The 14,638-nt window shown below is 33.5% G+C and overlaps 3 protein-coding genes across 4 annotated transcripts in view; 2 read left to right on the plus strand and 1 right to left on the minus strand.

Annotated features, from left to right (window-relative positions):
* Nucleotides 1-1,835, plus strand: part of LOC132062243 (LRR receptor-like serine/threonine-protein kinase RGI5) — a 3,911-nt gene extending 2,076 nt beyond the window's left edge. Inside the window, exon 3 of the mRNA XM_059454851.1 lies at nucleotides 1,523-1,835. Within this exon, the coding sequence (XP_059310834.1) occupies nucleotides 1,523-1,835 (313 nt within the window). The remainder of the gene's footprint in view (nucleotides 1-1,522) is intronic.
* LOC132062877 (LRR receptor-like serine/threonine-protein kinase FEI 1) lies at nucleotides 1,521-3,536 on the plus strand. The gene is made up of 2 exons (XM_059455352.1): nucleotides 1,521-2,142; nucleotides 3,163-3,536. The coding sequence occupies exons 1-2, from the start codon at nucleotides 1,842-1,844 to the stop codon at nucleotides 3,246-3,248; spliced, it is 387 nt and encodes a 128-aa protein (XP_059311335.1). The 5' UTR covers nucleotides 1,521-1,841; the 3' UTR covers nucleotides 3,249-3,536.
* A 1,685-nt stretch (nucleotides 3,537-5,221) lies between these two features.
* On the minus strand, nucleotides 5,222-12,319 carry LOC132065277 (vacuolar protein sorting-associated protein 32 homolog 2-like). 2 transcript variants are annotated; one of them, XM_059458587.1, is made up of 8 exons: nucleotides 12,155-12,319; nucleotides 10,569-10,719; nucleotides 9,095-9,194; nucleotides 7,703-7,788; nucleotides 7,507-7,598; nucleotides 6,834-6,948; nucleotides 6,339-6,534; nucleotides 5,222-5,509 (listed from the first exon to the last, which is right to left on the minus strand). In XM_059458587.1, exons 2-7 carry the CDS (start codon nucleotides 10,638-10,640, stop codon nucleotides 6,343-6,345), a joined length of 657 nt encoding a protein of 218 aa, XP_059314570.1. In that variant the 5' UTR covers nucleotides 10,641-10,719; nucleotides 12,155-12,319; the 3' UTR covers nucleotides 5,222-5,509; nucleotides 6,339-6,342. The 2 variants fall into 2 exon arrangements, with proteins under 2 accessions (XP_059314570.1, XP_059314569.1); XM_059458586.1 differs by having other exon boundaries at nucleotides 10,569-10,760; nucleotides 12,155-12,318.
* Between the last annotated feature and the right edge of the window lie 2,319 nt (nucleotides 12,320-14,638).

Raw genomic sequence — 14,638 nt, forward strand, 5'->3', positions numbered from 1 at the left:
TATGGGATTTTCACCGATCAAAAGGTCTGTTTCGGGGAATTTTTGAATAAAAAAAAAAACTCTTTGCAAAGCGAGTTTTTGGGGGTTTAAACCTCAATTTCTAAAGGGGTTTGCGCTAAAAACAACTTTGTAATCAGGTGTTCCCAAAAATCCCCCTTTCAAATGACTTGGAAACGATTATTTATAGGGCGATTTAGGGTTTGAGTTGAGAGGAGCGGGACAAGGGAAGTGGATGTGGCGAAGCGTGGGGAACAGGATGGGGGAAGTGGGGGAGCGTGAGAGGAGAGAGAAGGGGAGCGGGGCGTGGCGGCGGTGGTGGGGGATGACGATGATGAAGGAGAGAGAAGGGAGGGGGAGGTGACGGCTGGAGGGAGAAAAATAAAAGGAAACCCTAAAAGGGTTTTCTTTATTTTGAACGATCCGGTCGAGGTCCAAATGGTTTAATGGATCGGGTTGGCTAAAATATGGGCCGGTGGTTTGAAGATGTGGCCGGGCGGATGAAAATAATGGGTTTACTTGATTTGGGGTAAATTGAAATGTGGAGGTCTCGAAAATTGGATCGGGGTGAATTAAAATGGTTGGGATGATGAATTAAAATGTGTGGCCGAATGAAAGAAATAATTTAGGCTTCTAATTTTAAATAAGAGACCCATTTTAATTAATTATATGCTAACGTGTTAAAATATTACTTGATAAAAGTATGCATTTATTAGTACTCGATAAAATAAAATAAAATGACGTTGTAATAGCCGTGCGATAATATATTTAAAATTCGATAGTAAGTGAATACTATTATAAAATTATGCGAAGATAAATGTGATGCGTGCGCATAAATAAAAGGTAAAATGTTGCGATGATAAAAATGTGAATAATGATAATAATAATAATAATAATGCAAATAATAATAATAATAATAATAATAGTAATAACGGTAATAAGAGAAAATGACAGGATAATGAAATGCCGTATTAATAAAAGCTAATAATTATAGTAAAAAATATAAATAATTTTGTTTTAAAATTGCCAAATATTAGACGCGTAAAATGGGTATTTTGGAGAAAGGTGGGACAAAATCGGTGTCAACATATAAGTATATATAAGTTATACATATATATGTATACGAAAAATACTATTCGACGTCGATCTTTACAGTCGTTAGTCGATAAATATTTAAACTTTAATTATAAAGTTGTATAACATATGTAAATATACCTACAATATACAAATAAATACTATAATATATATATATAATACAAAAAATAAAAAAAAACATATTTTAAACACTCCCAAACCGGACCGGTTCCGGTTTGGAAAATCGTAAAAACCGGAACCAGTTAAACCGAACCGGTTAAGCGGTTCGTTTTTTAACCGAACCCGCCGGTTCAATCGAGTTCCATAACCGGTTCCGTTGGAACCGGTTAACAGGCTTATGCAGCTGTAATCACAAACAAACCAGAACAATAATCTTAGCCCTAGTCGGGACGATTTTGGTAGTTGTTATTTTTTTACTCTTATGCTGGAGGAAGAGGCAGGTAATTGGAGATAGGAAGTTCATCCCTTTACGAAGAACAGAGCTCACGGAATCAGAAATTCTACTGAATTTGACTGACGAGAACTTTATTGGGAGAGGAAGATGTGGAGACGTGTATCGAATTGCTGTCCATCAAAATGGAAGTCATGTTGCTGTTAAACGAATACGCAAAGAAAGGGAATTAGACAGCAGATTAGAGAAACAATTTCTGGCAGAACTTCAAATACTGAGTGAGATTCAACATCCAAATATTGTGAAACTAATTTGCTGCATTTCAAACATGGACTCGAATTTCCTGGTGTAAGAGTACATGGAAAATCAAAGCTTAGACAAATGGTTGCATGAAAAGAAAAGAAACAAATCACAAAATGTTGTATTGAAATGGGATACCAGGCTGCATATTGCAGTTGGAGCTGCCCGCGGTCTTTGCTATATGCACCATAATTGCTCCCCTCCCATTATTCATCGAGACATTAAATCTAGTAATATCCTACTGGACAACGAATGGAATGCAAAAGTCGCAGATTTTGGACTAGCAAAAGTATTAGCCAAGCAGGAAGATAGCGAGACTGCTTCTGCTGTTGCTGGCACTTTTGGCTACATCGCTCCAGGTACATATATGATACATCAGACTTAAATTACAACATCCGGTCCATACTACCTGTCTTTTAAAGTTTTTGCACGCTCCTTAACGGTGGCGGAGCCAGGATTTTCGCCAGGGGGTTCAAAATATAAAAAAATAAACATACGAAGAAGCCTAAGGGGGTTCAACATCTATTATATATACATAAAAAATAATTTTAACCTTGTAAAAATAGTGTTTTTTTTTCGGCAAGGAGCGATGAACCTCTCGGATGAACTCCGCCGAACCTCCTTATCCGAACCTCCTCGGCTCTATGTGGCTCCGCCACTGCTCCTTAAAGAATAACAGAATACTTGTCTAAACTAGAGAGAATGACAAAATGGTCCCTTATGTTTGGGAGTAGGTTCAAAATGGTCCTTAAAGTATGCTTTGAACAATTTTGATTCTTTAAGTTTGCCAAAAATTAACGCTTGTGGTCTCCAACTCCATCAATTATATTTGATGAAAACTGTGGAGAAAATAGATTTGGTCAAAAACATTAGGAATGTTCCATCAAATCCTAGAAATTGCAACACAAAAAATTGCACTAGACACCAAAAATATAAAAAATTGCACATAGATAACTGCACCAGACTCTAAAAAGAGACAAAAAAATATTAGATACTGCAAAAAATATACCTCCAATTTTGAGTTCCCGCTAAATCCTTCTTTTTTTCGAAGTTCCCGTCAAATCTAATAGACAAAGTGTGTTAAATATTTGACGGAGTCCAAAAGCGTCAAATTTTTACAAACTTAAAAGGACCAAAACTGTCATAAGGGACCATTTTTGTCATTTACTCTCTAAACTACAATCACTTAACTAAGACTCCACTAATTGGGACCTTAAGAAAAAAGAGTAATAAATGACTTCTCACTTCTCTAAAAACATCAAATGTTTTTACACAACTTCAATTTGCATAAACAAACTAATATTTTGGACCTGAGGGAAAAGTGACTAGTGAGTTTTTCCTTATTTCTGATGTTTTTAAGTTGCCTTGAATCTTGTTAGAGTATGCTTATGCAACAAAAGTAAGTACAAAGAGCGACGTTTATAGCTTTGGTGTGATATTATTGGAGCTAGCTACTGGAAAATAACCTGTTAACAAAGATGACTACATGAACCTTGCACAGTGGGCAAGAAAACACTGTGTAGATGGAAATATTATTGAAGATGCTCTTGATGAAGAAATCAAAGGACCAAATAACTTGAAAGCAACGACTACTCTTTTCAAATTACGGATGATGTGTACTAGCAAGTTAGCTTCCATTAGACCTTCCATGAGGGAAGTATTGGAAGCTCTTTTATTCTTGGCTACTAGCTATTAGTTATTTTGTCCTTTGGCATTATGCTTAGTAAGTTGATGAATTATTATACTTGTTTGACATTATTTTGCTGCTCTGAATGCTATGTTACGCTCTCCCTGTTATTTGCTATGCTTTATTTACTTTTGTATTTCCTTTTTCAAATTACTTTGTATGCGATACTTGAACCGAAGGTCTTTTGGAAACAACCTCTCTATCTCCACGAGGTAAGGGCAAGACTGCGTACACCCTACTATTGGTTGTTGTTGTTTGGCATTATTTTGCTATTGGGGTAAGACATGTGACTGCTGCACCGCGCAAGTCGGGTCAGACAGGTGGCCAATGCACCGAAGACGGGGTACATGTATTTAAGTAATGTGTTAATAGAACTGCTACTAACTAATATTCCCTATGTCTCAATATTTGTATATTGTTTCACTTTTTAAGTAAGTTTCGTAAAAGCAGCTTTTTATATTTAGTAGCTATAAAAACTAAGCAGTCGGTTACACTAAGCTCCCGTTATGTGTGTGCGGATCGTTGAAGGGTCAGGCCTCAACGTATTTCTTGTATGCAATCTTGTCTTGCATTTCTGCGAGGGGTTGTTCCATGACTTAAACCAGTAATTTCTTTTGTTACACAGTGACAATTCTTACTGTTGAGCCAGGACACTCCTTCACTAGCCTCAAAATGGGCTGGGGCAGGTTCCAATGTTTACACTGATTCAATTAAATATGATATGCATCTTTATGCACTATGCACAACGAAGGTAAGTAAATATTTTCATGATCATGCCACTTCCTATATATCATTTTGCTTTGATTTGGCCATCCCAAGTTATTAAAGAGTAACTGAATACTGTTTGAACTTTGAATGGAGTAGGAAATGCTAACTTTTGCTAGTAGGAACTTTTGTTTTTGCTAGTAGGAACTGCTAATTAAATGAAGGACAATGTTGAAAATTTTCACACCATCATATGGTTTGATTGGTTATAACTTACTGGCTGTTTTATCTTTTATATCAACAACTTAGACTTAATACAATAAGTGAAACATTATTGCAGGCCAAATTGATAGATGGTGGATTAAGAAAAATATAATACATGAGAAGTTCGTAGAACCAGTAAGAAATTGGCAAATAGCCTTTTTTTGGACTGCCAATTGAGTTTAGCCAGCATTTCAAAAATATTCAGAAGATGTGTTAGCTCGATCTCCATCGCAGTATCGTTGAATACTAGAAGATGAACACAGAGCAATTTGGATATATGAATTGTGTAAACATAGGTAACTGGAAGTGTCTATAATCCTATCAGAGACACAAGGATACGTTAAGGTAATTTCTTTCATCCGTCTAAACCTTGATACGTGAGTTAAAAGGTACCTGTATTGATGAAGGTAACGGTTACCGGTGAAATAGTCAAGGTCCGAGTGAACTGATTCCGACATTACCGAGAAAGTTATAGGATGTTGATCTTGGTTTATACAATGACACATGTAGTTTCTTGTCATTTGCCAATATCTTGATAGACGAGTTATCTAATACATGTGTTGATGGAAGATAATGAGTAATGATGAAGTAGTTGAGCTGTAAGCAAACTGATCAAACGTCACTGGTTTATACAATGACACCAGGCAGTTTTGAAGCACATAAGCTGATTGCATTTCATATCAACATGGTAAATACCTATCCACACCGGGTGTTTGTGTTTACAGCAAACCAGTTCCGCTGCATATTATAGGGCTGGTTAATAAGTAAATTCACAAATATGATTGACCAGATAGCTGAAGAATGCCAGTTACTCTCAGCATCAAGTTGGATCATAAAAAATGCACTTTAATGTTGCTAGAAGAGATTTTTTTTGGGTACAATTACAAGAATGAAATTTCATGTAAAAGAACCAAAATCTTCCCATTTCAACTTGACACAAAATATTAAATCAACTCCTGTAATAATCTATACATTTACTTGTAAGGCTGCATGCACATCAAGAATTCAAACAATCATCCACCACAAGAGTACATTCAATCTTTACAGCACTCTTTATTCGGCGATTATAACTGCAAAACACCAAACGAAACAGTCAGGAACTTTCAAAGTCGACCAGTCAAGTACGTGTCAGTTGAAACGTCAAGATTTCAGCTGCCTCATGAATATCAAATCCATTGGGGAAAAAAATCAAATAACTATGAATTTTGTGTCATTTACATAACTTTGTTGATACTCAGTGCATGTCAATGTAAAGAAGATGAGTTCTATATCCAGTTGGCATCTTGAAAAGCAGTGAGAAAGACGATGGAGGAATGCTGTACGACTCTTTTTCGGGGCGGTGAAAGTGGGGGATGTGAATTGGACGTTTTCATGTAATATTGTTTAACCTTCAACTTGTAAACATGTTTGTTTTGCACAACTTCATATTATGCTAGGCTTTACGTGGAACATTCTTTCCTTCAAACAATTGCAAAAATCTGTGAGCAACATTAAATTGAACTGATAACTAATGCAAGTGTAGGTGTTGAGCTAAAAACTAGTTAATAGAGCAGATTACAGCATCCACTTACGGGGACTGGGCTAAGAAGGATGTCTCTGGTAAACCAACAAACGGAAACCAAGACAAAGAAACAATTGAGGCAAAACTAGAAGTTCTTCACAGAAGCACTGTAAGTATAGCATGTTCCACTTATAATTGGCCAAATGAAAATACAGAACTAATTAAATCTAGCATGTTTCATCATAATTGGCCAATGGAAAAAGCATCTAAGTCCTTTTTTCTGCAAGTAAAATCAATAATAGCACCTAAATCAGCACATATGTCAAACAGCCTGACAATGAGTTCCTAGTCTCAAATACTTAGCTTAAATAACAAGAAAGAAAGAACAAGAAAATGACCTCATTAAAGAGCCATTTCAGCCTGCAAAGCAGCAAGTTCATCTTCTTCTGTTCTGCTCTGCTGGGCAGCGGGACGCACTTGTTGCCTACCAGCAGGAAGATGAATAGGTGCAGAAGGGGCAGTTGTAGCAGGCTGAAGGAGTTGTTCTTCCAACTCAGCTCCTTCCAGTTCTTCAAGTTCTGCCTCCAACTCATCCTGCAAAAAGTAGTATAAATTATTGTCCAGAAACAAAAAAGAGGCACTCCCTCTGACCCAATTTATGTAAAGGTGTTTGACTGGGAGCAGAGTTTAAGAAATAAAGGAAGACTTTTGAAACTTGTGATCTAAAATAAGATAATAAATAGTTGTGTGGAGGATAAAATGGGAAGTATAAAGTTAAATTGTTACTAAATATAAAAAGGTGTGATTCTTTTTGGGATGACTAAAGGAAAGAGTGTCATATAAATTGGGACGGAGGGAGTATTATAAAAACAAGGAATTGTCCAAGTAGATACTTCATCAAAATCAGCCGCTGCACCGATTGGCGTAGATAATGCTTCCTGAATCATTTTCATGTTCTCAGTCTGCTCGTTGATTTCATCCATTGTTTTGTCAACATCGTCAATATTCCTGAACAGAAAGATGGTTAATATCAGGCAAGAAAACTCCATTTAACAAAAAGATACCCAACCATAACAAAAATAAGAATTTAATTTCTGGCATATGTAATCATGCTTGTGTGTAGAAAGCTTGTTTGTAACTGTGCTACTAATAAGTAGAAGTATTACAAAGACATCGATTAAAATGTCATCCATCCGTTAGGATTATGGTCCAAGCCTTTCTACTGACTCGATGGACAGCTTTCAAATGTAATGCACAGAGAAGATTACAAGGAAATTTGATGCTTTAACACGCTATCCAACATACAGAGAAAGGTCTGTACTGGAGATTATTTATATATCATTTGTTGGGGCACATTTAGGGTAGAACATATGGGTTCATCTGGACCTAGTCCAGTAAACCAAAAGGGTTGTGGTAGAATTTCGAACTCGAACCCATATAGTAGTTCAGATCCTGGATCCGCCTTATCATATGAACATTTTGCATTCTGAGAGAAAAATCTTTCTGTGCAAAAGCTGTGTAACTATGCAAAACAATAGAGAACTAAAAATACTGCATTCGACTTACGTTGCCTTCTGCATGGCTTTCATGGCAGCTGCTCCAGTTCTCAAAGCATCAACAGTTTCTGTTGTTGCTTTTGCACCTTCTAACAGTATCATCTGAAAACGAAATTCAGCCAAATAAATTCAGCCTATGCTTATTGCGATATTATGACACGAAATGCATGCAAAGATTATGAGATCTAACAACACATCAAGAGAACCTGATCATGAATACGCAACTGGAAATTTCCAAGCTGTTCGACTTGTTGCTCATAGAGCCTTTTCCTTTTCAAACATTGTATTGCAGCTGAAAATAGCACAAAAAATTCATCAAAAGCGTCACCAAAATGAAGAAAAAGATAGCAAAACCATAATGAGTCAAAATATATTGATGTGAACATGAAGACATCATCATAATATTCACTCAGTATGTTCTCAAAGTATGGTAAGTATTTAGCAATATATATGTTTGAGCCACAAAGATGTTGATTTCCTCTATCATTCTCAGGAGAAGGTAAAACAACTTTTTTCCTGTCTTTACATGGGAAAATCATTTTGTATAGCAAAACATCCAGGTCTCCAGACTTTAACCAGATCAGCCAAGGCTTAAAGACTATCCCAAAAGCAAGAATCTCTGAGCTTCTATGGCATCTAGGACAAAAATGCTAAGTAACAGACAAAAGCTGACTAGGAATAAAAATAAAAAAAATTAAAAATTTAAAAAAAAAAAAAAAAAAAAAAAAAAAAAAAAAAACTGAAACTAATTTCACTTTTGTTTCAGCCTAAATTCAAATTTCCATTTGATATTGGAACTGTACTCCGTATAGGATATTTATACACGGTTGAAATGTTGAGAAGGAACCTTATCCAAAAAGAAAATGGTTAAGAAGGAACATTTTAATTTATCTAGATCTCTTATATGAAATTTCTTGTAATAAAACCAATGTTACGTTAATTCTTATAAGGAAAAGACTGAAAGAGTTAGTACATAATAAAGTGTCCAGTTGGAATAAAAATTCCAAAGCTTAAGCTAGTTTTGATATATCTAATTAGCATTTCAGTCATCCAAGAAAATAGCAGAAACAAATCTAAATACTAATTGCTGCATTAACACATAAAAAAGGTCAAACAGTTTTTCTCAAGCCACCTTCGCCAAAAAGAAATCATGTGCACAAGAGAAGCTCGATAAGAAAAGTCCCAGCCATGACTTCTAGGTATAGCTTAATATAGCAATTTTAACCCTGTTTGGTATTTTTTTATTTTACCCTTTCCTGCAGTAAGCATATAATGGAAGTACCAAATAAAAGCTGTTCACGATTTATTTCAGCACTGGTAAATCGATAGTTCAACTGTTAAACAGGCTAGTATATACAATAGAAACCCTACCTCATCTAACACAAAATATTAAGTTTTTCTTTATAAGGTCTAACACAATATATTAAGTTAAACGAACCAAATATTAAGTGCATGAGAATAATATAATATATAATATATATGGCGAAAAACCAAGAGTCTTAATAGAAAAACTGAAATATTAATGTAAACATCCAGACCAAGGGAACTATATATGAAAAATAAGCCCCTTCAGACAAATTATTTTCAGGACATCATACCCCTTTTATTTTTTGCTCTAGTAAATTCCTTCGCTCTTTCAACCTCAGCAGTAGCCTTCTTCAATAAAACTTTCTCCTTTTTCTCAAGCATCTCAAGCGTCTGTACATCATAACAAGAAGTCAAACTGAAGCTCTTCATCTTTACTTGAAAATTAAAACACAATTAATTACTTCAGAAGACACAAAACACGAATAAGTTAAGGTCTTCAGAAAAACTTAAGCACAAGTATGACGTAATGCATCTGGAAAATATTTGTTATTTGTTATCACCGAACAATATTTATTACAAATGGACCACACAAATGATGATTTAATTTACATTAAGACAATGTCCCATAGCTTCCGACAAAATAAATATCTATTTTGTATCCTTAATTATGATGAGATTCGTGTGCAGTTTTACAGGGGAAAGATCTGGAAAATTCATGTTCTACAGTTTTGGGAAGTGAAACGATTATGGGACTACTTCATCCCTGTCTACTTAGGTAGATCACAAACTGAATATGAATCAAAACGAGAAAATTTATAAAAGACAAAGCACCTGTTTATCAGAGCAATCTCAATAAAAGAATGGACAAACTTTCCTGCTGTTAGATTAGAAGAAATAGATGAACTTTCAACTTTGTTCGCGGCTGTTCAGGAAAGAGAAGCCCTTTTGGTACAAATTCTATATGCTATTAGTTATTCGTGAGGCAAATTAGCAGCCACATGCACAATCGTATTGGCAGTTTCCATCATATTTGCCTTGAATACTGGAGATACGGCAAACATTCTGCTTAAACTCTATAAGGAAAGACAACTATTTTCAGTTGCATACTCTGAGAAAATATTTTGCAAGTAAGAATGTTTAACCTCCACGAAGAAAATAGAAAAGGAAGACCGAGTGGGATCAAAGAAACTAGTGGGCTGATCACTAAATAGATACAAATAGGTGCAAATTGTGACATCACCACAGAAAACTTGGTTCTTTCGCTCCTTGCCCCCCTTCCCCCCCCCCCCCCCCCCACCACCACCACCACCACCACACCGCCACACGCGCACACACACAACAAAAAGGGCGTATTCCAAACTAGTGGCTACATAACTACTTTCATGTTCATTCCACTCTATTCAGATCTACTAGATGCCTCCTAACCATGAAAGTTGATCCAAAAATAGATATTTTTAACAACCATGCTTCGATCCCCAACTAGGACGCTTATATTAATACTCCATATCAATTCTGCTTTAGTCGGCCTATCTTTATTCCCCTAAAGTCTATCAGTTGTCTCAAACGAAAATAGCCAAATATCGAACTGGCCTCAATTCCAAACAAGTTGGGGACGGGTATATAAATCCTATGTGTTCATTCCACTCTATTCGGGTCTACTTTGCTCAAATACCAGTAAATAATTTTCATGTCCAACGAGTATTGAAAAGAAAAAATTGAAGCAAATTCCAAAAAAGAACTGCCAATCAGGATTCAGGATCATACCTCATTTAACTTGTCCAAGGTTGCTAGAGCATTTGTTTCTTGTTTGGGTTTTCCAATGAGTCGCCTAAACATTTTTGAATTTGCACAGGTATTGGTTTCAGCAAAAATCTTCAAAGTTCAATCAATCAACTACGCCTCAATCCCAAATCAACTGGTTCCGAAAGAAAAAATCAAAAGAATCAAAATTATACCCTGCAACAAAAATCGAAAATTTCAGACTCATAAGCTGAAATAATCAATCTACAAAAGGGTCACCAAAATCTTCAAAGTTCAATCAATAAACTACCCCTCAATCCCATATCAATTGGTTAAAAAAAACTACCAAATAATCAAAATTATACACTTCCCCCAACAAAAAAATCAAATTTTTCACACCCATTAGCTGAAAAAATCAATCTTTAAAATGGGTCAGCAAAATCTTTAAATTTCAATCAATCAAAGAATCATTGGATAAAAAAAACTTCAAAAATAATCAAAATTATAAAATTCCTGCTACAAAAGATCAAAACTTTCACACCCATTAGCTTAAATAATCAATCTTTAAAAGGGGTCAGCAAAATATTCAAAGTTAATTCAATCAAAGAATCATTGGATTAAAAAAAACTTCAAAATTATACAATTCTTGCAACAAAAAATCAAAAATTGCACACCCATTAGCTGAAAAAATCAATCTTTAAAATGGGTCAGCAAAATCTTTAAAGTTCAATCAATCAAAGAATCATTGGATCAAAAAACAAACTTAAAAAAATAATCAAAATCATACAATTCCTGCTACAAAAGATCAAAACTTTCACACCCTTTAGCTTAAATAATCAATATTTAAAATGGGTCAGCAAAATATTCAAAGTTAATTCAATCAAAGAATCATTGGATAAAAAAAAAAAAACTTCAAAATTATACAATTCTTGCAACAAAAAATCAAAAATTTCACACCCATTAGCAGAAATAAACAATCTTTAAAATGGGACAGCAAAATCTTCAAAGTTCAGTGAATCAAAATATCATTAGATCAAAAACAAAAATCAAAAAATAATCAAAATTATACAATTAGTGCAACAAAAAATCAAAATTTTCACACCCATTAACTTAAATAATCAATCTTTAAAATGGGTCAGCAAAATCTTCAATTTCAATCAATCAAAGAATCAATTTGTCCAACAAAAACTTCAAAATAATAATCAAAATTATACAATTCCTGCAATAAAAAATCAAAACTTCTTCACACCCATTAGCTTAAATAATCAATCTAACAAATGGGTATAAGAATCTTGAATTATTGAGAAAAAAAAAATTCAATTCAACATATTTATCTGTTTTTTTTCTTATAGTGCATTGGGAGTAGAATTTATTAACTGACATGGAAAAAAAAACTACAAAATAATTAAAATTATACAAATCTTGCTACAAAAAAAATCAATTTTTTCACACCCATTAGCTTAAAATAATCAATCTAACAAATGGGGTATAAGACTCTTGAATCATTAAGAAAAAAATCTTTTTTTTTTTTTCAATTCAACATATTTATCTTCTTCTTTTTTTTTTTTTTTTTTCTTTTGGTCCATTGAGAGTAGAATTTATTGACTGACCTGGGAAAATGTTGAAGTATTGATTGATGAATTTTGACTTTGAAGTTTGTAATAATGATCTGAGAACTTTTTTAATTTTTATTTTCTATGGAGATTGAAAAGGTGGGACCTTTGTGAAGCATACAAGATTTCTTGTGTGGAGGAGGAAAAAGTTGATTATACTTCTAATGATATACAAATTCAAAGTTGTTTAGGATTAAATGGGTGGAATTTAATTTTAAAATTAAATAATATATGTGGCCAATCAAAACAAGCCACGTGACATTTTAAAATTGAAAAGTACCATCAAAATTATTGTGTTAGTTTGAGGGGTATTCTTGAACCAAAAAAATAGGTTGGAATATTTTTGGACCAAATAGATGGATGGAGGGGTATTTTTTGACCAATAGGTGGATGGAGTATATTGTGAATCATTTCCCATATGTTAGGGGTATTTTTGGACCTTTTCCGTTTATTTAATTTAAGTCTAAATAGAAATATAGTTAAATTCATATAGAGATAGGTTACCACCAAAGGATGTGTGACACAATAAATGGATTACTCTTCCCTTAACTATAGGTCTCGGATTTGAGCTTTGGGTGCAAAAAAATTCTTAATATAGAGCACTTCCCCCAAATGGGTCCTAAGCGGTGCCAATTCGGATATAGTCGGACTATAATACGGATATCGAATACTGGATGAAAAATTTAAAAAAAAATATAGGGATAGGTTTTCTAACATCTACCTATTTTCTTGTGCAGAAAGTAAAGAAGGATTGCAGAGATTATTAAGAAACTAGTCAAGCGGTTGGGGAAAAAAATTACTCGTATTGTTAATTAATTTATGTAATGAAGTAACTTTAATTTAAAAAAAAAAAAAAATCTTCTCATAAGACTTCTTATTACACAAAATGGTGAGTAACGCCACTTTTTTTTCTTGACGACATAACTGATCACTAATCAAATAAGCAGTCTAATCGAAAAAATATACTAATTTGTATATTCATGGTCTTGTAATAGAACGTGTAAAAGCACAACTTTCTAGCAATTGAAAACTATAAACAGTAAAGCCACCTTAATTCTTGTAAAGAAGAGAGAAGTAATATTTAATGAAGAGAGGAACGGGTAACTTATATACGAGTTAATATAAGTTTGTGTTTGGGTGAGGAGGTTACAAAAGATGTTTAATCTGTAATTACTTATGAATTAATGAGGAAACTGTTTAAAATAATGAGGCAACTGAGGGGATTTCTGTTTTACAAAAAGGATGAAACGGATGGATTTCAAACCTTATCACATAAATGGGAAAAATTAGGAATTTACTTCTTTGTTGGTTTGTAATAGTAGCTTTTATTATATAGATAAATGATTAACTATAATTATTTATTGTCTTTGCTTAGGCTTTTAAATATAGTTAGTGAGAAGAATGATGCAAAAAAATGTCAAAAAAGGAGATAAAAGATAAATAGCAACGGTGGTCATAGAGAGGTGTTACATCACCTTGTCTACGCCTAACTTTATATTATATATAGATTTATGTTTTCCTACTTTATATTTTTCTTCTTTATTAAAAGACCATTTTTTTTAACTGGAAAAGTATTAGGCTAATGGTGTTTGATTTGAAACTCGGTAGAATAATAGGTTTGTTCCTCTATTTTTCTCAGGCTATTAAGCTTTTATTTGCAACTCGATCTGAATATGTGGCATGCATCTAATTAGTGGCAGAACTAAAAATTTTACTGAAAGAAATTAAAATATAAAAGCGTAAGCAACAGAAGAAGCCAACGGGATTTAATATTCTATATATGCATAAAAATAATTTCGAACTTACATATACAATATAATTTTAAAGTAATTTCAGTATGGGGAAATCCCTTGTACTCTCTAACCTTTTCGTGCGTCTTACTCATACATTACAATAACAAATAAACTACTCTTATAACTAGATCATGCTAGCTTTACGAAATTGGTCTTTAGATAGTTCAATCGTAATTAAAAGTAGATAGTGCAATAATAAAATATCAATCCTATAAAAACCATTTTTGCCATGAAACTAAATTTGAGCTTTAACAATTTGTTACTTGATATTAAGATGTAGTTTCTCCCTATTAATATCTTACTTTATCGAAAACATTTCTTAAAATTTTTATTTTATTCTAATATTGCATAGACTCATGTGATTTGTTTTCTTTTCCTATTATCAAGAAAAAGAAAAAAAAACTTGGATTATTAGTTGAAACCATTTAAACATCAATATCAATGAATCTCAAATAACCATTATCACAGTCAAAACTCTCTATAACAACGTCGTTGAGTTCGAATTCTTTTTTGCTGTTATAGAAAATTGATGTTATACACCTGATTTTTTTTGCTATTATAGAGAATGGCTGTTATACACCAATAGTAGCATTGACATTTGAATAATATTTCACTGTCACAGGTAAAAAAAGATGCATAAAATCTAATTTTTCATTTTAAATTGTCAAAATCTAAGCTTAATCACACT

This window comes from Lycium ferocissimum, chromosome 7 (assembly GCF_029784015.1).
Source record: "Lycium ferocissimum isolate CSIRO_LF1 chromosome 7, AGI_CSIRO_Lferr_CH_V1, whole genome shotgun sequence".
Lineage (NCBI taxonomy): Eukaryota > Viridiplantae > Streptophyta > Magnoliopsida > Solanales > Solanaceae > Lycium > Lycium ferocissimum.